The sequence below is a fragment of the Geotrypetes seraphini genome, chromosome 16 (genome assembly GCF_902459505.1).
Source record: "Geotrypetes seraphini chromosome 16, aGeoSer1.1, whole genome shotgun sequence".
NCBI classification, from domain to species: domain Eukaryota; kingdom Metazoa; phylum Chordata; class Amphibia; order Gymnophiona; family Dermophiidae; genus Geotrypetes; species Geotrypetes seraphini.
In genome coordinates, this window is record NC_047099.1 from 50,592,564 (window position 1) to 50,616,721 (window position 24,158).

Consider the following 24,158-nt stretch of genomic DNA (forward strand, 5'->3'; position numbering starts at 1 on the left):
ATACTTTTAAAATCAATAGGAGGCTATATTTTTTTCACTCAGAATAGTTAAGCTCTGGAATGTGTGCCAGAGGCTGTGGTAAGAGCGGTTAATGGAGTTGGTTTAAGAAAACACAAAAAACCAAGTTTGGACAAGTCCATAAACTGCTGTTGAGATGGACATGGGAGAAGCCACTGCTGGGGCTTGATGAACTATTGGTCTGATTCAGTACGGCTATTATGTTCTTATGCATTTTTTATTGATAAACACTTTGTCTTTCAAACATACAAATCCCCACCATTCATTTCCCCCTTTCTCATAAGCTTAGGTTTACAAAAAGTAGTGGGGGAAAATGACTATGGGGGGCAGTGTTCAGCAATGCTGAAACTTCTATAGGACTGTGTCTTAGTCCAGTATTTCATTAATATAATGCATTTTCACTACCCTCTACTTCTGGCCACTTGTCACTTACCATTCGTGATTTGTTCAATTGTGTTATCTGTGCCCTGGCCTCTAAAGCCTGATAAGGTTGTATATTCAACTTGCTATGGGAGGTGTGTTAGTCTTAAGGGAAGAGGGTGAGGCTGCTGCTTTGGCAGTTACTGTTCTGCAGGTTTGTACATGTGGAGTTTAACTGTAAACTCCATCTATGAGCAAGTTTCCATGATTAGGAAACGTGTTCCCTTTTGTACTAGCCATGATACTGAGTCAACTCTCCTATAACTGCATCTGTAGGCCTCCACACCTTTCTGATATTAAATCCATGTACAGTATTTCACATTTTAGACTTTTTTCATTTTTACACTATTTTCTTACTTATTGCTATGTAAGAAATGTTAAGAGCCTTTCATCCTGTCACAGTGGCTATGCTTGAAGATCCCAGAGTACCTACAGTATGAAGGCAAACATCCCAGCCCCAGGTTTTATTTATAGAATACCAGGAGTTGCAACACCACTGTTTTATATTGATAATTTAATTATTTTAAATGAATTTATAAACTAATCTACTGCAGTTTTCTTCAGTGTGCATTCAAGTTTTACAAAACACTGCAGTAAGTGCCAGGTATAAGTACAAAATAGGATAAGAACATTTGGTATGCACTGATGCTAGGTTAGTATGTGATAAGCTTTAATAAAGCTCCCTCATGGATTATTGTCTTTTGGAAGTTCATTTGAACCTGCTTTTGGAGAGGAGGAGATTTGGAGAAAGGTGGAAGAGTGGTGCAAGTATCAGGCCAAACCTCAAATAGTAGCAGCATTCCATGCTATTGGGTCATCCCAAAGCAGTGTGTGATGTGTTGGGCCGGATGATGCTCATTCAAATCAGTGCTGCACCAGGATAGGGCAGTCAGTACTCCAGTCTTATTCCAACCAGCTAGTCCAGGCATGTCCATTCTCGGCTGAGAAGTTGCAACCACTCCTGGTTTTAAAATTTTACATTCTCAAGCAATGTGGTACTTCTGGTTTCTGAGTCTCTCCTTCCCATAATGCACCAGGACGGGAGGACTGGCCTGTCAGCTGCCTGCTGTAATGGCTCTGCTCACTGACTGACCAACCTGTCCACCTCCTCCCGTTAAATACCTGGACGAAATAAGGAGCAGGCGTGGGATGGCCAAATTCGCCCTCCAGAAAAGCAAGACTACACGTCCCTACACGCACTGGAGGAAATCCAGGACTGGCTAGTCCCCAACTTGGTAAAACCCTGAGCCTACGGCAAGCCGAAGCAGATTGGAGGCGAGATGTCACGCGGTCGCGCCTGCGCAGAAGCAGCGAGTGCCGGGGAGCAGAGGGCGGAGCCGGAAGCGGCGGCGGTTGGCTCAGAGGCTGTGACGTAGCCTGGGGGACGCGCAGGCGCCTCGGGGAGCCGCTCTCCGCCCCGCCCCTCTCGCGGCTCTGTGGTAGTCCGGGGAACGGAGTGCTGAGCTGAGGCGAGGCGGAAGGGGGACGAGAACACGGAGCCGCTGGCACGGGCGCTCGCTCGGCTGCTCTGGCGGCCTCGGAAAGACCAGGTGTGTCCGCGCGCCCCATGGGTAACTGGGGGGGAAGGAGAGGAGGCCGTCAAGATCATGGGGTGGGGAGGAGGAAGGTCTGGTCCTTTGGGGGAGAGGGGGTGTCTGAGGTCAAGATCGTGGGGGAGGGGGAAGACGAGGAGGCCAAGATCCCAGGGAGGAGGAGGAGGGTCCAGCCCCCCCAGGTGGAGGAGTGGGGGAGAGGGGGTGTCTGAGGTCAAGATCCCAGGGAGGGGGAGGAGGAGGGTCCAGCCCCAGCCCCCCAGGTGGGGGAGAGGGGGTGTCTGGGTCAAGATCATGGGGGAGGGAGGGGAGGAGGAGGGTCCAGTTCCCCAGGTGGAGGAGTGGGAAGGAGGAGGAGGATCTGATCTCTTGGGGGAGAGGGGGTGTCTGGGTCAAGATCCCGGGGGTGGGGGAGGGGAGGAGAGGGGAGAAGGAGAGGAGGCCAAGATCCTGGGGGGAGAAGGAGGATCGGGGTCAAGATTCTGGGGTGGGGAGGAGGAGGGTCCAGCACCCCCCAGATGGAGGAGGTCTGGTCCCTTGGGGGGAGGGGGTGTCTGGGTCAAGATCCCAGGGGTGGGGGTGGGGGAGGGGGAGGGGGGAAGGAGAGGAAGCTAAGATCCCAGGGGGGGGGAGGAGGGTCCAGCCCCCCATGTGGAGGAGTGGGGAGGAGGAGGATCTGGTCCCCTGGGAGAGAGGGGGTGTCTGAGTCAAGATCCTGAGATGAGGGGAGGGGAGAGCAATACTGAAGGGGTCAGGAGAGGAGGGGAGCTGTCGGGCAACTCCAGGGGTATTGAAGAGCTGTGGGGGGGTGGGTTAAAAATGAGTCAGAGTTGGAAAGAGGGAGCTAAAAATGAGTCAGAGTTGGAAAGAGGGAGGTAAAAATGAGTCAGAGTTGGAAAGGGGGGGTAAAAATGAGTCAGAGTTGGAAAGGGGGGGGGGGAAATGAGTCACAGTTGGAAAAGGAGGGCTTGGGGTCAGCCTCGCTAGGAAACATTTGAGCTACCTGTAGAAAAATGCAGTATATACATTTGCCTTCCCCATAAGGTTGTCTAGTACATTTAGGTTGTACACCCCTGACCTGTGGTAGGGGAGAAGAAATGAGCCCTGCCAGGTCCCTCTCTCCCCCCCCCCCTTATCCCTTGTTCAATCCCATTCCCCTCTGCTGCCTACCTGTGAGCCTGATGCATGACCCTGCAAAGTCACACCAAAAATCATAGACCAAAGATGACAGTTGTTTTGAGATTTGCTCTCTGCAAAACGAAAACAAATGATATCCATAGAAACATGACAACAGATAAAGGCCCTGTGGCCCATCCAGTCTGCCCACCCGCAGCTTCCACTATCTCCTCCTCTCCCTAAGAGATTCCACGTGCCTGTCCCAGGCTTTCTTGAATTCAGACACAGTCTCTGTCTCCACCACCTTTTCCGGGAGACTGTTCCACACATCTACCACCCTTTCTGTAAAAAAGTGTCTCCTTAGCCTATCACCTCTTAACTTCATCATATGTCCTCTCATTCCGGAGCTTCCTTTCAAACGAGACACTGGCCTATGTGCATTTACGCCACTTAGGTGTGATGACCCTGAAGAGAGATTCTGATGCGACTTGAGGCTCCCTACAGGGATTCTACTGGTTATAGGGTGCAGATTGGCATGGAGGGGAGACTTGTAAAAGGACACCTGGAGGATAATTTTTTCATGTAAGGAATTTGCTTAAACAGCTGATGTCAGCTCTGTGTCCTTGAATTGACCCAAAGTTCATATTTTCTGCTCTGGGCTTCAGATGAGCCACTTGTGCGGAAGATGGGAGGAGGTTTACACATGTTCTGCATTACCTGAAAAGTACGAAGCACTGATTGCTGTATTTTTAACACGTAAGTAGTAGGGAGAGCTGTGTATACCGAAGAGGGTGTGGTGCACAACTTTATTCTTTCTATTGTCAGCCGATATTCTTCTGTGTGACTTCATCTTCCCTCTTCTAAATCTGACTTTGCCTGTGCCTCAGTTCTAATTCTTGGCTCTCGCACAGAAACACAAAATGACTGCAAAAAAAGGATCATACGGCACATCAAAAAGCACTTTTCTCTCAGGGTTCCTCAGTGCTTATCTCTTGAATTCCACTATTGTCCTGCTCTCTGCCACTTAACCGTGAAGCTGTTTCTTGCATCCACTACCCTTTCTATAGAGAAATGTTTACTTTTGATGCTCTTATTGTTCCAGACCTTTCTTTCATTTGAAAAAGGTCTTCTGTGCGTTTATATTACTATTTGTTACTTATGTAGCGCGGAACATTTTGATGTTTAGTAAACGGTCCCTGCTCGGAAGAGCTTATAATTTAACTTGGACAGGCAGACATGACATATAAGTAGGGTTACCTGAAATGTCCTCTTTTTGAGGACTCTGTCAGAAGTCTAGGCGGCTTTTCAATTTAACAACTTTTGTCCGGGGAAACCAGCAGCTCAACCTATCAGAGGTATTTAAATGTTTCTTTCTTATTCCCCTTTTCCATCATCTTCTCTGGTAAATTGTTTTTTTTTTTTAGATCTTATGTTTGTCTCTGTGCATTAGGCTGAATGCTCGCTAGATTAACTCCATCCCTTTTTGAAGACACAACCTGTAAGAACTGTGCACAGTATTCCAAATTATATGTTTTACTAGAAACTTAGGATCAAAAGGAAAAAAACCAACCCCAGCCTCCACACATTATAACACCAGAAAACAAAACAGTGGAGGCACTATCGCCACCTTTCTCCATCTGGCCATTCTTCTCCAAATGTATCCAAGCATCCTTCTGCTGTTGCCCTTTCTACGCGTTTGGCTATCTTAAGGTATCGTATATGATAACTCCTAGATTCCTCTCTTTTCATAGACAGAGCTCCGCTCCCCCTTTGCTGTATTACTCTTGAGTTTTTACAGGCTACTAGATATACGCACTACTGTATACATTTTGTACATGTACTTTTTCTGTTCCTAGTGGACGCGGTCTAAGGTTATTGTTTTGTTTGTTTTTTTGTAACTGGAGCAATGAAAGGTTAAGTGATTTGCTTACGGCAGTGTATAGCAAACTGTGTGCCTCCTGAGATTTCAGGTGTGCCACGGCACACTGGGGAGGAGAAGTGTTGGCTGATTACCTCTCGGAACACGTCCTGTAGTCAATCAGCCGGCACCAGCTCCTCTCTGGCCCCTGCTGGCACCTCCCCACTAGCATCTCAGGGCCCGTCTAGAGGGCCTTCAAGCATGCGCATGATGTCATCTGAGCATGGATAATGAGACACCAGCGCACTCAAAGCTGCAGCTGCCAATTAAGCTGCTAGCTTTCACTCAAGGTGTGCAAAATAATAAAAACATGGAAATGACGCATAACGCAAGGTTTACCAAAATAATTATTTATTGCTTTTATTTTTCCATCATGGACCTTAAAAGGCTAGTTGCGTTAGCGGGAGGTCGTTATAGTTGCCAAAATGCTGGTCTTTTGATAACGATCTCAACCCGATACTTCGAAGCTCCCCAATATATACCTTTAGTCCAGTTTGACATCATTGGCCGTCAGCCAATCAACTAACAGAGGCTGTACTTAAATTTAGACAAAGACCTTCTTTTTAACATGGAATAAAAGTTCCAGAAATCATAATTTTTTGTGTACATTCATCCTTGAATATACATTAACATTTTATAAAATATTCAATATTCTTTTTGTCCTTCTTAAAACTTATTATTTCAGACAGTTTGTCTATGTATCAGGCAAGCTGCTGAAGTGTTCTCAGCCTTATCCTGGAGAAGGGGTACTCCCTCCTCCTGCTTTGAACAACTGACAGTTTCAAATTACACTGATACTCACACAGAAGCCTTTCTAAGAGTGGGCTTCATGTGCCCCCCATTCTATGCTAGAGACTGCTACAGGTCTCTGATTCTAACCATTTCCAGATGCTGTGTTCAGGATTTTTCCTTAGTGTTCTTTCTATAAACCATTTCATTTTTAGTACATCTTCTTTTATATATATTGTTCATACATACATCCACACTTGGGGCCCCTTCATTCATCCATCCATATATTTCATTCATATTTAATGCATGTTATATCTCAGTTTGGGATACGTAATCTAATATGCTCTTCCTAATCAGCCTAAAGCACATCTGGTATCAATTAGAACCACGAGACTAAAAGTGGGAAAAACCTGAACAAAGACTAGGGATATAGGCTGAACACAAAATGGAGTAAAGCCAAGCAAAAGACATAGAAAAACAGATGAAGTTCATGTATATCCTGATTTCCTCTATGATCTAGCTTAATAGCAAAGTACATAAAAAGAATATTATTATGCTTTTCCTTAATATTAATCTGTAGTGTGTTTTTCTGGCCTTGGCTACATCCATATTCAGATTTTTATTCACCAATTTTCATACGCTTCTATTGGGCATGGCCTTAACTAACACATATGCTTGTATCTAACTAGAGTTACCAGAATCATACGAAAAGCAGGCATTTTGTAGAAAAACTCCACAAAATACTGCACCATCATGTCCTGACGTCCATTCCATTACCGTCCCATAGACATCGCCCCCTACTGGCCATGAGCCACTATTCCTCACATCATGGCGATGTCCGCACACTTCCAGATGCCTCGAGCCGTATTTAGTGTGCCACGGATTGAGAAAGTTTGTGGGACACTGGCCTAGGATCCCAAGGAGCTGTAGTTTACAGCATCAAAACAATTCAGAAAACAGAAACTTCAATAAAGTAGAAAAAGAATTAGACCCCCACATCCACAAATCTTAACTGTCAGTCTGTAGAAAATTCCTCAGGCTTTGTTAGATCCTTCTCATTTTTTCCACACCTGACAAATGCCTACTTTGCTGCTGAGTTTAGAATCATCCACCAAAGCAGATATTTCCTAACAGCATCTCTTGCAAAAATGTTCAAAAGAACTGGACGCCTTTTACCTATCAATACATTGTGCCTTTTTCTCCTTTAATAAGTTTAAGAACTTGTTTCCAGTAACGTTTTACCGATCATAAAATCAGATCCATGCTAACTAGACTAAATCAGGTTTTATTGGCAGGTTTCAGAATCATTCGGTCGGGATGGAAAAGCCACTGGACTGATTCAGGGGTTTGTAACAGCGGTTCCCAAGTGGAATGCAGAAAACCATCTTGAAATCTGAGGCAGTTTGTTGTAACTTTCTGTTGTAACTTTCTAGACCAGTGATTCCCAACCCTGTCCTGGAGGAACACCAGGCCAATCGGGTTTTCAGGCTAGCCCTAATGAATATGCATGAGAGAGATTTGCATATGATGGAAGTGATAGACATGCAAATTTGCTTCATGCATATTCATTAGGGCTAGCCTGAAAACCCAATTGGCCTGGTGTTCCTCCAGGACAGGGTTGGGAACCACTGTTCTAGACAGAGTGAAGGAAGTTATTAGGACAGTTATCAAAGGAATTCCTTGGGCTGAAATCCACACTTAGTATTCACACAGGGGAGAGTGCATGAAGTCTACAAAATCCTGAGTGATGCAGAATTGGTACAAGCGGATTGATATTTTACTATGTCAAAAATGACAAAGACTAGGGACACTCGATGAAATTACAAGGAGATATTTTTAGAACCAATTGGAGGAAATATTTTTTCACTCGGAGCATAGTTAAGCTCTGGAATGCATTACCAGAGGTTGTGGTAAGAGCGGATAGCGTAGCTGGTTTTATGAGAGAGACATGGGGGAAGTCACTTCTTGACTTGGATTGGTACCTTGGAATGTTGCTACTCTTTGGAGAGTCCACATGGAATGTTGCTACTCTTTGGGGATTCCACATGGAATGTTGCTACTCTTTGGGGATTCCACATGGAATGTTACTACTATTTGGGGATTCCGCATGGAATGTTGCTACTCTTTGGGGATTCCACATGGAATGTTACTACTATTTGGGGATTCCACATGGAATATTACTACTCTTTGGGGATTCCACATGGAATGTTGCTATTCTTTGGGGATTCCACATGGAATGTTACTACTATTTGGGGATTCCACATGGAATGTTGCTACTCTTTGGGGATTCCACATGGAATGTTGCTGCTATTTGGGGATTCCACATGGAATGTTGCTACTCTTTGGGGATTCCACATGGAATGTTGCTGCTATTTGGGGATTCCACATGGAATGTTGCTACTCTTTGGGGATTCCACATGGAATATTACTACTCTTTGGGGATTCCACATGGAATGTTGCTACTCTTTGGGGATTCCACATGGAATGTTACTACTCTTTGGGGATTCCACATGGAATGTTGCTACTCTTTGGGGATTCCACATGGAACTAAGGCGGGAACTAAGTGTGAAGTCATTAAATTTGCAGATGACACCAAACTATACAGCAGGGCTCAAACCAAGGAAGACTGCGAGGATCTCCAAAAGGATCTAACGCAGCTGGAAAAGTGGGCCGAAAAGTGGCAGATGAGCTTCAACGTGGGGAAATGCAAGGTCATGCACGTGGGGAAAAAGAACCCAATGTTCACATACAAAATGGGGGGAACACCACTAGGGGTTAGTAACCTGGAGAGAGACCTGGGAGTGATGGTAGACGCAACACTGAAGGCATCGGCGCAATGCGCCACAGCCTCTAGGAAAGCAAACAGAATGCTGGGTATCATTAAGAAGGGTATTACGACCAGGACGAAGGAAGTCATCATGCCGCTGTATCGTGCAATGGTACGGCCGCATCTGGAGTACTGTGTCCAGTACTGGTCGCCGTACCTCAAGAAAGACATGGCGGTACTTGAGGGAGTACAAAGAAGAGCAACCAAACTGATAAAGGGAATGGAAAATCTCCCATATACCGACAGATTGAGACAGTTGGGACTTTTCTCCCTGGAAAAGCGAAGACTTAGAGGAGACATGATAGAAACCTTCAAGATCCTGAAGGGCATAGAAAAAGTAGACAGGGGCAGATTTTTCAAATTAAGGGGCGCCACAAGTACAAGGGGGCACTCGGAGAAACTGAAGGGGGACAGGTTTAGAACAAACGCTAGGAAGTTCTTTTTCACTCAGAGGGTGGTGGATGCATGGAACGCACTTCCAGAGGCTGTTGTAGACAAGAAAACATTAAATGGTTTCAAAGAAGGTTTGGATAGATTCCTAGAAGAAAAAGGGATTGGGGGGTATAGATAGGATAGACCATTGCTCAGGCAATGGGCCTGATGGGCCGCCGCGGGTGCGGACCGCTGAGCAGGATGGACCTATGGTCTGCCTCAGCGGAGGCAACTTCTTATGTTCTTATGTTCTTATGAATGTTGCTACTCTTTGGGGATTCCACATGGAATGTTGCTGCTCTTTGGGGATTCCACATGGAATGTTGCTACTATTTGGGGATTCCACATGGAATGTTGCTGCTCTTTGGGGATTCCACATGGAATGTTGCTGCTATTTGGGGATTCCACATGGAATATTACTACTCTTTGGGGATTCCACATGGAATATTGCTACTCTTTGGGGATTCCACATGGAATGTTGCTACTCTTTGTGGATTCCACATGGAATGTTGCTACTCTTTTGGGATTCCACATGGAATGTTGCTACTCTTTGGGGATTCCACATGGAATGTTGCTGCTATTTGGGGATTCCACATGGAATGTTGCTACTCTTTGGGGATTCCACATGAAATGTTGCTGCTATTTGGGGATTCCACATGGAATGTTGCTACTCTTTGGGGATTCCACATGGAATATTACTACTCTTTGGGAATTCCACAGGGAATGTTGCTACTCTTTGGGGATTCCACATGGAATGTTACTACTATTTGGGGATTCCACATGGAATGTTGCTACCCTTTGGGTTTTTGCCAGGTACTAGTGATCTGGATGGCTATTGGGCTAGATGAACACTTGGTCTGACCCAATAAGGCTATTCTTATGCTAATAGGGGAAAGGGATTTGATAAGCTGTTTTTCTGCAGTTCAATCAAAGTGGTTTACTTATATTATGTATATACAGGAACTTTTTTTTATCTCCAGTGGGCCCACAATTTAAGATGGGTGTTTTTGGGGTATGGGGCATTAAGTACATGCCCAGAGTTGCAAGGAGCTGCAGTGAGAATCAAATGCAGTTCCCCTGATTTTTACGCTATTGCCTCTGCCGTGTACTGTTGTAATTTTAGCGACATGGAAACAGCATTGGTAGTGGACAATAACATACATATGTAGCTGTCAGTAGTTGCTAGTGGACATGTGATTTAGGTAGGGGGGTGCAAGGATTTCACTGATTAGTTTAAGGGGATGTGGGAACCACAGAAGGTTAAACGCTCCCAGTTTAATTCATCTACGTGTTACAAGTTTTCAACTTCAGAAACTTTGGGAGCCAAGGGACTGGAATTGTGTGTTTTGGGTGCACGGAGGAGCCTTTTTCTGCATCCATTCTGGTGCTGGTCAGTGAAAGCTCTGCTTTCATGGCACAGCTGTGCAGCCATCAGCGCTATGGACAGGGGTGAGACAGAGAATGCACAAAGGGTACTTGTTTGGGTGTCTTTGCAGCAGCAAATCAGCTGCATGATATGCCGTGATAGGAAGACTCTGGACTCCTGTCAAAGGACTGATACATTGGACTATTGTGAGAAGGGGGGGACAAACAGGAGGGCATTAACCGAAGAGACCACAGGTAACAAAAGCCTCAGGCTGGAGGATCTTCCAGAGTAGGTTATCAGGAAACCAGCCTACGATAGAAACTGGCGTCCAGTTTTCTTTTATTGTAGTTGGGATCAGAGCTCGAGCAAAACCAAGATCTCGAGTTTTCAACCGAATCCATGACCAAAATAAGCTGTTCAGTTTCTGCTGAAAACAGAACTGGTCGTTTCTCCCCCACTCCCCTTTTTTTCTGGGCCTGCTGTGTCGTCGGTCACTAGTGAGAGCAGGAGTGAGTACCACTCGCTGCTGCCCACAGCAGGCTCCTGCTCAGAATAGCTTTCAGGATTTCCAGTGGCAGAGATGCCCATTCTTGTTCCAATCTCTGGAGGAGGGAGGGCGTGGGGGCTGCACAGGCATTGTTGGCCAAAACCGAACCCAAAATTTGGTCGGCCCGTAATTGGAATTTTTGTTCATTGTCTTCTTTTATATATTACAACAACAAATATTTGTTTAATCATTTAACTAACTAGTAAAAAGCAAGAGGAAAGATGTGGAAAAGAAAATTATAATTTGCAGTGAGATTAGGAGAATAGAAAGAGTTATCTATTGTAAGATTCAGTCTGGCATCCTGGTTCCCTGCCCTCAAAGACTCTAGATGCAAGTGAAATGGCAACATGTTCCAAAGACATGGACTAAACATGCGGATCGGGATGGCGCGATAAAAATTACAAAGGGGGGGGGGGGGGACTGTTCTTGAAACAGCCTGAGGGCGAAACATGTCGAATGACAGGTCCCTTCCCTACATTCACTAACAGAAAAGATTTAAGATAAGTCATTGAATTTACTAAAAATTTTATCTAAAAAAATAACTTATAAAAATTTCTTTGATATAGCACTGAGCACTTTATATATAAAAACATGAAAAAAATTGAGATATGGCGATTCTCAAGAGGGTCCAGAGGAGAGCGACAAAAATGATAAAGGGCATGGAAAACCTCTCATATGCTGAGAGGCTGGAGAAGCTGGGGCTCTTTTCCCTGGAAAAGCGGAGACTTAGAGGGGATATGATAGAAACTCATAAGATCATGAAGGGTATAGTGAAGGTAGAGAGGGACAGATTCTTCAGACTAGCAGGGCAGCAAAAACTAGAGGGCACTCAAAAAAATTGAAGGGAGATAGGTTCAGAACAAATGCTAGAAAGTTCTTCTTCACGCAGAGGGTGGTGGACTGGGTTGAGACCTCATTTTTTTTAAACCAATCCCTAGTTCTCCAAGTTTATTTAATATTTAATAAAATCGAAGTACAATAGTAAAAAAAATTTAAAAAAAGAAAAAGGGGAGACAGACATTTTAGGACAATACTGACTTCCTGAAACAGAGAGGGTGGTACGGGGAGAACTACAATCAGTATAGGAAAGAGAAAGAAAAACGGAGAAAACCATAAGGGCATAATATAGGTGGTGGGATGCCTTCATAAGGGTCGGTGTCCTACTAATACGAAGGCGTCCCTAAATAGCTGACTTTTTAATTGCCCTTTAAACTTATCAAGGTTTTTATTCCTCCCTTACCTGGGCCGGTAATAGGTTCCAAATTTGAGGGGCGGTTACTGAAAAATGCGTATTGTGCCTGGTGTTGATTGTTCTCAGGGATGGAACTGGTAGAAGATTTTTGTCCTCTGATCGTAGAGTGCAAAATGCCTACCTAGGTATGAGCGACGCAAAAATCGAAGATTCTGTGATTGATAGGGAGCCAATGTGCATTCCTTAGTAATGGTGTGACATTTTTTGTAATTATTTTTATTTGTAATCTTTTAATTTCCTTTTGAGCAATACCCTTATAGAGTGAATTGCAGTAATCCGATTTTGCTATTATCAATCTGTCATTTCCTGTGCAAGTTTTGCCTTTCTTCCTGTGAAGTGCTTTGGAGGGAGGAGGGTAGAGTGAATCTTTAGGAGAATTGACTTTTCTGAATGTCTCACCTATCTACTGGCAAAAAGCTTCCCAGGGTACGTACATAATGTCTTTATATGATAGGCTAATCTCTGAACTGCCTAGCTCCAAGAGGGCTATAGTTTTAAAACCGCTTCTAAAAAGGTGTTTTTTTCTCTAAAGCACTTTTCTTCTTCCCTTCCTAAGAAGCTCTGTCTGTTCTCAGTGCAGGATCTACATCACCAAGGCAAGTGTGACATTCAACCCTTCAATAGGCAGGCGAGCAGGTATGAGGAGGTTTCAGGTGTGAAAGTGGAGTAGGATTACAGGGAAGGGAGGTGACCAAGACCAGGAATGCACTAAGGTGCGGCTCTGGCTTCTCCTCTTCCTGCTGGCCTACATTTCACCCTTTACTGTGTGTGTATAAGGAAGCATGTCTCCCACGTCTCCCTCCCCCCCTCCCAAACCTGTCCTATGTGTCACCAGAGGTCTGAAGCACCATGCTGTGTTATTCACAGGGGCACCGCGACACTTTTCCTAAAACCAGGCAATATCAATTGTAAAGCACAAGTAACATGGGGCTACTCTCCTCACTAGTGGATAGTGTAACTAGCTTTTAAGAAAGGTTTGGACAAGTTCCTGGAGGAAAAGTCCATAGTCTGTTATTGAGACAGACATGGGGGGAAACCTCTGCTTGCCCTGGATCAGTAGCATGGAATATTGCTACATTGGATTTTGGCCAGGTACTAGGGACCTGGATTGGCTACCGTGAGGACGGGCTACTGGGCTTGATGGATCATTGGTCTGACCCAGTAAGGCTATTCTTATGTTCAAGTTCCTGGAGGAAAAGTCCATAGTCTGTTATTGAGACAGACATGGGGGGGGGGGAACCTCTGCTTGCCCTGCATTGGTAGCATGGAGTGTTGGTACTCCTTGGGTTTGGGCCAGGTACTAGGGACCTGGATTGGCTACCGTGAGGACGGGCTACTGGGCTTGATGGATCATTGGTCTGACCCAGTAAGGCTATTCGTATGTTCAAGTTCCTGGAGGAAAAGTCCATAGTCTGTTATTGAGACAGACATGGGGGGGGGGGGAACCTCTGCTTGCCCTGCATTGGTAGCATGGAGTGTTGGTACTCCTTGGGTTTGGGCCAGGTACTAGGGACCTGGATTGGCCACCGTGAGGACGGGCTACTGGGCTTGATGGATCATTGGTCCGACCCAGTAAGGCTATTCTTATGTTCAAGTTCCTGGAGGAAAAGTCCATAGTCTGTTATTGAGACAGACATGGGGGGGGGAACCTCTGCTTGCCCTGCATTGGTAGCTTGGAATGTTGGTACTCCTTGGGTTTGGGCCAGGTACTAGGGACCTGGATTGGCTACTGTGAGGACGGACTACTGGGCTTGATGGATCATTAAGTGACCCAGTAAGTCTATTCTTGTGTTCCATAATCTCTTGGAGAGGTTAAAAAGATCAATCTGGATTTTTGCTCTCAGGAAAGCATCTCCATAGGGGGGCTTTGCTGCTGGAAGTCCTAAGAGATGCTGCTTATCCCTGCTTCCTTCTGGAAAGAGTCCTCCCCCCCCCCCCCCTGCTGTTTAAATGCTGCTGAAAGGAGTTGGAGTGTAGTGGAAAAGGAAGTGGTTGGTTTGGTCTGCATGGTTAGAAGGTGCTGCATTTTTTGTTTTGGATTGAGGGTATTGTCTTGATGGAGTCCTCTAAGTACAGATGTGCTTCCATACTGTCGGCACCACCCTCCACCACATAGCTAGTGATGCCCTCCATGGGTGGCGGTCCTCTGGTATCTTCCCCCCCCCCCCTTTTTTTTTTCTATATGTGTAATGACTGTCTCTAAGCGTGGAAGCTCCTTGACAAGCCAGGATAAAATCTAGTTGGTGCTATATTTTAGTGTTGAAGCCATGCAAGGGTGGGGGATGGAAGACACAGCTGTTAAGCAGGAAAGGCGGTGGGGAGGGGAACCACATGATTGTCAGAGGGTGGAGGTGCAGCTAGATGCGAAGGACAGAGCGTGGGAAATGGGGATCAAGCCAAAAAAAATCCCGCTAGAGAAATTTTTGCTCCCTGTCATGCCTTTCATTCTAACAGTAGGTCGGTCGTGTAATGTGACTAGCACGGGCTTCTCAGGCCCTGGGTCTCCACACCTACAGATTGATTTCCCCACGGTTGCTGCTGCTTCCCTGCCCTGGCCGTCGGCCATTGCTTGTGTCCCTTCTTCGGCTGCTAGCCTTTTCTGCCACTGACTGCTTTTACAGACGCATCTCAACGAGGTGTTGTGGCAGATGCCGGCTGAAGGAATGGAGTCTTCTGTGGCACAGGCCTAGTTTTCACTAGTGCTGGTAGTTCTTGCTTAATGAATCCACACCTATTAGGTTAATCTGCTTTAGACATCATGGGTGTATTTGGGGAGGATCTGGTATCACTAGGATTGAGAGGATGATCAAGCCGGGTCACTTTTTTTGTTGTTGAGAAAAAAGGCTGAGAGGTAATGCATTGCTTCTGGGGACTAAAACTATAGATCATCTTATTCCCAGATGGTTGGGATGGGGAGAGGGTACCATGCCAGGAGGAAATAAAGCTATGGAATGAGGTTCTGCTAGGGAAAGGAGTTAAGCTGGTCCATTCCTGTTGGAGAAGGGAGGTTGTGTGTGTGTTCTCGGAGAAAGGCATCTGTGACCTTGAGGATCTGCTTAGATGTCACAGTTAATCCAGGAAGAGCTGTCCGTTTTCAGGGATTCTGAAAAGGGTCTAACTTAGGTTTGGACCCTCACTAGGAGACATGGAAGTGCCACCCAGAAATGATGGATTTTTAGGACTGGTGCCCTGTATGTTCTCATCTTAAGTGCATCCAGTTCTTTTCTCCCCATCTCAAAAAATATAAAGTGGCTCTGGAAAATGTACCTAGGGATCTTCAGCCCTGAGAAAGGGAATGGGACTTGATATACCTGGGGCAACGGAGTGTTAAGTGACTTGCCCAGAGATGATCTGAGACAGCAGTGAAGGTCTATAAAACCAGGAGTGGGGTGAAATGGGTAAATAAGGAACAACTCTACCCTTTTCAAATAGTAGTAAGACAAGGGGCGCTCCATGAAACTGATAGGTAGAAGATTTTAAACAAATTGGAGAACCATTTTTTTCCCCACTCAACACACAAATTGTAGAATTTGTTGCTGGAGTATATAGTAAAAGCAGTTAGCATAGCAGGGTTTAAAAAAGTGTTTACAGACGTTCCTAATGAGAAAGTTTGGTAGATTTGGGGGAAACCTCTGCATGTCTTTGGATGTGAACAGTAAAGAACTGATTTTGCTATCTGGGATCCTGCCATGTACTTGGGACCTAAATGAATCATTATAGAAGGCAGCTTCTTGTGTAGTAAATGTAGTAAAAGTACAGAGAGCCAGAGAGATGCCAGTGCTTCAGTGTTAAGCACTGACTTTGATTTAGTTTGTGAAACAAAATAAAATATTTTCTAAGTGTTGGATATCATCAGACCGTGGAATTGCTACATCTAGCCTATCTGTGGCAGTTTAATCAAACCATTCCCCTTATTATCTTTGCAGGTCTATACTGAAGAAGGGCATCTTGCCTCTCACTGCCGTCTCAGCTCCTAAGACTTTACACCCTCCCCTCCCAATGCCACTTGGGCTTGGTCGCCGGAAGAAGCCTCCCCCGCTAGTGGAAAATGAGGAGGCGGAGCCCATCCGTGGCAGTCTGGCTGGAGCAGACATGGGACCATTTGGACTGGCTGCCATGCAGCCTGGTTTGCCGCCGCCACCCCCTGGTCTTCGGCCTCGGTTGGTCTTCCACACCCAGCTGGCCCATGGGAGTCCAACAGGCAGGATTGAAGGGTTCACCAATGTGAAGGAGCTATATGGAAAAATCGCTGAGGCCTTCAAGATCCCTGGCGCCGAGGTATGGCATGATTTTTCTTTTAACTTTAAATTTGGTGTCTTGTAAATTTGTGATTGCTATGAGAAGCAAGATAGGAGTAAGCTGGGATCTCCCTGTGAAGCCATTTCATTTTGATTCTTAGTGTTTAAAGCTTTGGGGATGGCATCAGGAATTTGCTTCTTGGTGGAAAAGAATTGGCAGCAACAGAGACAAGAGGAGTGAAATTTGGTCATTAACAGGAAGTCTGAGGTCGAGACAAGGTAGCACATGGAGAAAGGGAAAAGACTGCTTTGTTTTTCATTGAATTAATGAACTGAAAAAACATCTGCTAAACCTACCCCCCCCCGACTCTGTTTCTCTCTTGAGTGAGTTGGAAACTCTTTAATGAGTTCCATCATCCCTTGGCTGCGGACCTGCGAGAGCGCAGCTTCCGATCCGGACTAGCTTTCTTGCACTGTCCTGGGAACAGAACATATTGGATGGGTGCTTTTGCCCTGAAACAGCAGAATAGTTACTAAAAGGACCTTGAGAAAATCGGAGAGCTTCCTTAAGTGAAAGCTTCCTGTTTGCGAATATTCTTGACCCAAAGAAAGTGGAACCAATTCCTGAACTTCCAAAGGTTAAAAATTATGTAGTTTATTCAAAACAATTAAGAATACAAAATTCACAATATATAAAAGCCAAACACAGTACAGAGAAATACTTGCTGTAATCTGATGACCAGACCCCACGCGGGCCTTGTTTCGGCAGGGTTTGCCTTCTTCGGGGGTCCTTGGATACAGCAACGAAAACAGCAACTTCCCAGAAACATCCGACATCAACCGGCTGGGTTAATTCTCCTTTGCCGTGCTGCCACTTCATTTCCCCTGAAGAAGACATTTTTAACTCTTGAAAGTTCAGGAATTGGTTCCACTTTTTTTCGGTTGTGGATACTTTGCATTCTGTGGGACCAAGGTCCGTTGCTGTGGGAGTCAGGACCGTCTCTGTGGCGTTGACCACCCCACAGTCTTGTTTTTCTTTATGAGAATATTCTTGAAAATATGTGACTTGACTTCTTAAGAAATTGGCATGACAGCAGTTTGCAATATCATATCTTGCTTTTATTTTTCCTGTGTTTTTAAAATATGGGGTGTAATAATGGGAGTCGGGTTTTCTAGGAGGAGGGAGATGTGTAGGTTTAGTGGGGAAGAGGGGAGAGCTCTATTGACCCCTGATGGGAAGTTCCTACTTTGAGGGGAGAGTGTGGCGCGGTGGTTAAAAGCTACTGCCATGCAGCTCCTTGTGACCCTGGGCAAGTCACTTAATCCCCCCATTGTCCCAGGTACATTAGATAGATTGTGAGCCCACCAGGACAGGTAAGAAAATGCTTGAGTAGCTGAATAAATTCATGTAAACCATTTTGAGCTCCCCTTGGAGAACGGTATAGAATATTGAATAAATAGTATGAAACATTTTAGCCTCTGCTGAGATTGTGACGTCATAATGCCTCATTCCACCAATAAGAGCCAACCTCATCAGTGATGTCACAATGGCTTGATTGTCCTTTACTCGGCTCACTTCTACTAGATTTTGATTTCTAGAGTGGTGCAGTGGTTAAAGCTCTAGCCTCAGCACCCCAAGGTTGTGGGTTCAAACTCACGCTGCTCCTTGTGACCCTGGGCAAGTCACTTAATCCCCTCATTGCCCCAGATACATTAGATGGATTAGGAGCCCGCCAGAACAGAGAGAGAAAATGCTTGAGTAGCTGAATAAATTCATGTAAGCCGTTCTGAGCTCACCAGGGAGAATGCTATAGAAAATTGAATGAATAAATAAGGCTGTAATGTCCCACAACTGTGTTACACGTGCTAAAGCTGGAAGGGATTCCATGTGGTAGCCTTGTTCAGAGGAATGTACCGATGTGGTAGGATGCCTAGCCCTGAGGCTATAAAACCTCGAAACCTCTCCCTCTTCAGGTGTTGTTCTGCACACTAAACACCCACAAAGTTGACATGGACAAACTCTTGGGAGGCCAGATCGGGCTGGAGGACTTCATCTTTGCTCACATCAAGGGGCAGAAGAAGGAGGTGGAGGTGTACAAGTCAGAGGATGCCCTGGGGCTCACCATCACTGACAATGGAGCTGGCTACGCCTTCATAAAGGTAGGTAAGGAAGGAGATTGGGGAGGGATAAGAGGAGCAATGGCAATGGCCGAGACGGCTTCTTTGAGAAAGGATCACATTTTGAATCCTCTTCTCTGCGAAATATTTTGAGTAGATGTCAGCTCCGTGAGAAACATAGAAACATGACGGCAGATAAGGGCCATAGCCCATCAAGTCTGCCCACTTCACAGACCCACCCCCCTGAGTCTGCTCTCCTGGAGATCCCTCTCCTAATGACCCATCCTTAACTTCACCCTCTTAAGGATCCCACATGGGCATCCCATTTACCCTTAAAATCTGGCACGCTGTTGGCCTCGATCACCTGTATTGGAAGCTTGTTCCAATGATCAACCACTCTTTCGGTGAAGAAATACTTTCTGGTGTCCCCATGAAATTTCCCGCCCCTGAGTTTAAGCGGATGCCCTCTTGTGGCTGAGGGTCCCTGGAGAAGGAAAATATCTTCTTCCACCTCGATACGTCCGGAGATGTATTTAAATGTCTCAATCATGTCTCCCCTCTCCCTACGTTCCTCGAGAGAGTAGAGCCGCAGCTTGTTCAGCCTCTCTTCGTATGAGAGATCCTTGAGCCCCGAGACCATCCTGGTGGCCATCCGCTGAACTGACGGGTATTGGTTGGGGCAGAACTGGATCAGGAGAGTCTTAAGGCAAGATGTGGTAGCCCCATCTCCTCGGTGCTTGTTTGGCCATGATTTTTTTTTGCCAGTTGATGGTTCCTGCCGGCTGCTTTCATAACCTTTGTTTGTTCCCTTTATCCATCCTGAGGAAGAAGGCCGCTGTCTTGACTGGAATCGTTTCTGATCCATTCTGCATTGCGGTGCTGCCCGTGAGGGCTTTTACTGTTGACCTTCAGCACTCGATTTGCATGCAGTGAGTCTAATCCCATTGTGTTTCACCTTCCTGTCTTCTTCTCCCAACTCCCTTTGGACAGCGGATCAAGGAAGGTAGCACCATTGACCGGAACCAGCTTATCAGTGTGGGTGACATGATTGAGTCCATCAATGGTCAAAGCCTTATCGGTTGCCGCCACTATGAGGTGGCCAAAATGCTGAAGGACTTACCCAAGGGACGCGTCTTTGTGCTGAAGCTTATTGAGCCCAGGAAGGCTTTTGGTGAGTTAATGAGGCTATTTAAAAAAAAAGTCTATAAAGGGGAAGAGCTTAGGGCAGAGAAGTTTATTTCTCAGCAGTGCCATGAGCGAGACCTTGAATTCCATTCCTAGAACTGTCTCCTGCTCAGGATGACCAACGCTGTAATGGCCACTGGGACAACCTTGATCTGGTTTAGCGTAGGAACCAATTGGCTGTAACGTAGAGAGCTACTTGGCAATGGGGATCACTGAAATCCTGAAGAACCTATGGGATTCCTGCGGGAATGAAAGTAGTTACTGTGGGATTCCCGCAGGGATGGAAGAAGTTGCCGTGGGATTCCTGCAGGCGTGTAATCGAAATCCCTGGCAATGACAAAATAAGTCTTGGAACACACTGAAGAGTCAATTGGAATGTCGGACACCAGATTGAGGTTTGGAACACTCACTGGTTGAAAAAAACACAGGATGCTGTTGAGGTTAGGAAGGAACGGGGAGGAGGGCTGCGGGCAAATAAAAAATAGCATTGGCTCCTGTATGTACAGATGAGGATGGAAGATATTAATTATGGGGACGGAATGGATCTTAATGAGTATGGGTGGGTATGAGTTAGATTCCAGCAGGGATGGGCAGAGGTAGATAAAATTTATGTTCCCTTGTAATTACTGTAAAACCAAAGGAACAGAATTTAAGTTTTACATCATTTGGGGGGGGGGGGGGGGGTGCAGTTCTTCAGCTTGTCCACTAGAGGTCAGAACATGGCTGGGTTTCCGGAATACTGCATAGTGGCTGATGAGAATAAGGCTGAAATTTTACTGTGATTTCTCTGCCCAGGATTTATGTCTCATTGCCCAAAGGGTTAAATTTGCACCCTCTGTTTTTCCAGATATGATCAGCCAGAGGTCTGGAGGGGGGAAAATGGGAACCAGTTCTCAGCTGGGTACTGGGAGAGGGACTCTGCGGCTGCGGTCAAAGGGACCTGCCACTGTGGAGGAATTGGTAAGTGGAGCAAAGAAAAGAGACATTCGGGGGGGGGGGGGTTTGGCCTGCTGGGTCTGTCCAGGTTTGCTTCTGCTCTGATCTGGTCTCAGCCCTTACATCCTCTTCTCCCCACAGCCAACTGAATTTGAGGAGAAAGCCATTGAGAAAGTGGATGACTTGTTGGAGAGTTACATGGGGATCCGAGATACGGAACTGGGTGAGTATCTTCCTTACCTGCTTTCTAGAACTGGAAAGGGGAGAGTGGATTTGGCATCTGTAACAGGCAGGGGAAAGTCTTCTTTGCCCTGTTAGTAAGAGCAGTGCTCAAGATTGGCCATATCACTTTTGAACTCAGAGAGCAGGAGGTGGGTGAATAGCTCTCGCCTGCTCACTCCGGGATAGTGACACCTGAGGATGGACCAGTCATTTAGGAGTTAAACTTCCCTTTGCCCCCTTCCTTAGATGCTTTTAGGACTAGTAATGCTGCAGTTGGCAGAAGCTGGGTGAAGAAGCCACCATCCGCCATCTTTACCCCAGCGGAAAGAGCAATATGTGTTGTTTAATGAGACTTAGAATTAAAATCTCTCTTCCCCTCTGCAGCTGCCACCATGGTGGAACTGGGAAAAGACAAGAAGAACCCGGATGAGCTTGCTCAAGCGTTGGATGAGACACTTGGTGACTTTGCCTTTCCTGATGAGTTTGTCTTCGACGTCTGGGGTGCCATCGGGGACGCCAAATCCGGTCGATACTAACGACTTACCATGTCCTGTGCTGCTACCGTCAGAAAATAATGTTCGAGGCTTATGTAACGCACTGGAAGGACTGGCAACTGCAATAGGGGAGGATGGAAGGGGGGACATGAATAAAAGAAGCTAAAGACAATGGAGGAAACTTTTCTCCTTCTCTCCCACCCCCAATTATCCCTCATCTACTTCCTAAAACTCAGAATAAGATTTCACTACCTCCCACCCACTCCTCTTTCCAGCCTGCGTATGCAGGATCTGCTGCTTAAGCAATATCGAATGCAGAAGAGATGGGATTCAAACTCCTTCCTTCCTCCGAGGTGGTGCAACATATTTTCCATTCACAGAACAGAAAAGAGAATCAATATCTGCACCCACGCTGTTGCCAGCCTTACTTCAAAAGGTTTGCCCAGATGAAATCAGACCAGGGAAAGTTGGGTGGAAGTGGAGGACACTTGGCTTCCGCCCCTTTTGTGGATTCCTGGAACACTCAAGTTCAGTGGAGACTGTGGTTCTGCAATGTGTCCCCTCCACCCCTTTACCAAACTTCTTTTGCACCGCAGGAATTGTGGAAGGCCTCACCTTTACCTCTTCTGCATTTGGAGCCACCGGGAAGATGGTCTCAACTTCTAGCCAACCTCTCCTTCCTGCCGGGATAACGTAATCCCTTTGGTTTCTGCCCTATGGACGTTTTTTGTTCAGATCAGAGTGGGATACCCATGAAAGCAGCCAGAATTTGTATAAGAGAGACTATTTTTTTAAAGCTGAGAGAGGAGGTGTCTTGTCTTGTTCTATTTGCAATAACACTATGACCTTCAGGGTAACCTGGGTTTTTATCTGCCCCCCTAATGTCTTTTTGTGTTTCTATGTCTTGTTTTACAGAGGAAAGATATTACAGATCAGGGCCTTTAGGCAGAAGTATGTTTGTGTTAACTGGGTCTCGTTTGGGTTTAACATGAGTCAGAGTGGGGTTTTTTTTCATTGTTAATTGTGCAGATTTTTTTAAGGGAGTTTGAACCTCTGGAGCTTTTAAGAATGAGGGTTTTCCAGAGCAGGGATCAAATGAATAAGCTCACATATGCTTTTTCACCCAATGTATTGCAGCAATGGGGATAAATGCTAGGGGAATTTGGTCCTTGGAGAACAGTTGTCAGTTTCAAGAACCTTTTGTAGACAAGAGTTCTGTTATCTATAAGATGTTGCAACAAGATTGGCATCTCGGGCTGATTCTTGCCTGCAAAAATTCCACAGCTGGCAACAAGGATCCTACACTCTTCACCTCTGATTTTCCTGCTCCATGTGGATTACAACACTTCAGCTAGTTTCATAGTTAACCGTTTCATTTTTTTTAAGATACACACACATATAGATATATTTTTTAATTACCTCGGCACGGTCTGCGTGGTGTTTGATATCATTTGGATCATGTGTGACATTGCAACCAAGTATGAGGGTGGGGTTTTTTGTTTTGTGTTTTGCTTACAGATCACTGGTGACGATTTCTCTGTGGCTAAGCGGTGAGTTTTCACTGAAGTCCAGCAAGTCCTTTGTTCTGTCCCAGTTAGCCCTCCAGGGCTTTTTGAGTGGCTTACAGCTGTCCTTTGGAGGCTAGGGCAGAATAACTGACCCTGTTACCGTTTGGGAAGAGGCCCGGCTGGTTTTATTATCCCCATGGTGATGGTGGAAGGACAGGCTGGTGCTCATTTGGGTGAGAATGACATGGGGACAAATTTTCCCCGTCCCTGCGAGTTTTGTCGCTGTCCCTGCCCCCAGTCCTGTCAGCTCTGCCTTAACCACACAAGCCTCAAACATTTATGATTTTAAAGTGTTTGAGGCTTATGCAGATGAGGACAGAGCTTGCAGGAATGGGGCAGGGACAGGAGAAGAACTCGCCGGGATGGGACAATGAGATCCCCCGTGTCATTCTCTAAGGTAAGATCACCTTTTAGTTCCTGTTTTAGGGAGATGCTACCTTAGGAGGGGATCTGGTATCACTTTGCGTTTTCTGGTTCCCTATGATCAGGGTGGCATGCTATGAAAGCGAAGACCCTTCTGACTTGGTGGCGGCCATTTTCCCCCTCCTAAAGATAGAGACTTGGCCGTCAAGCCCAACTTACACACAGATCTGCTGTTTTAATACCGGCTATTATCACACGATGCCACGAGACTCTTCATAGCCGACATCTGATTCAACCATCTCCCAAACCTTTTGTTCTACTTACAATGTACAGGACTAATGATATATTTAAGAAAATCAATATTGAGCCTTGACTCCTTAGTGTTTTTATGGCACTAAACTAGCAATCAGCTGAATGAGGACATTACAGTAGTTTGTGTTTTGTACTGTATCTGGTTTGGATGTGATTTTTAAAACTAGTTTACCCTTCTGTTCAGGCCTTGGATCTTTCTGTGCTGGTTGTCTATTTCCTCCCCTGTTGCTGTCCAAGTTGGATGGGCATGGCCCCACTGGGTTGACCCTCCTCTGCTGTCCACATGGTTCCCTTGGTTCATAGACAACCCCGCGAAAGACAAAGGTGCGCGCCGACAACTGAGCGCAAAACGTAGGCGTGCGCCAAAGAAAATTACAGTTTTTAGGGGATCCGACGGGGGATTTTGTTGGGGAGCCCCCCCCCCAGTTTACTTAATAGAGATCGCGCCGGCGTTGTGGGGGGTTTGGGGGATTGTAACCGTCCACATTTTACTGTAAACTTAACTTTTTCCCTAAAAACTGGGAAAAAGTGAAGTTTTCAGTAA

At 45.8% G+C, this 24,158-nt stretch overlaps 2 protein-coding genes across 2 annotated transcripts in view; both read left to right on the top strand.

Moving 5' to 3' along the window:
* The first annotated feature begins 1,851 nt into the window (after positions 1–1,851).
* On the top strand, positions 1,852–23,972 carry GIPC1 (GIPC PDZ domain containing family member 1). The gene is made up of 7 exons (XM_033925466.1): positions 1,852–1,988; positions 16,105–16,456; positions 18,391–18,576; positions 19,525–19,705; positions 20,567–20,679; positions 20,797–20,878; positions 21,262–23,972. The coding sequence occupies exons 2-7, from the start codon at positions 16,178–16,180 to the stop codon at positions 21,411–21,413; spliced, it is 993 nt and encodes a 330-aa protein (XP_033781357.1). The 5' UTR covers positions 1,852–1,988; positions 16,105–16,177; the 3' UTR covers positions 21,414–23,972.
* Positions 16,339–24,158, top strand: part of PTGER1 (prostaglandin E receptor 1) — a 111,670-nt gene continuing 103,850 nt past the window's right edge. The window contains exon 1 of the mRNA XM_033925463.1: positions 16,339–16,456. Coding sequence (XP_033781354.1) covers positions 16,416–16,456 — 41 coding nt within the window. The 5' untranslated portion in view covers positions 16,339–16,415. The remainder of the gene's footprint in view (positions 16,457–24,158) is intronic.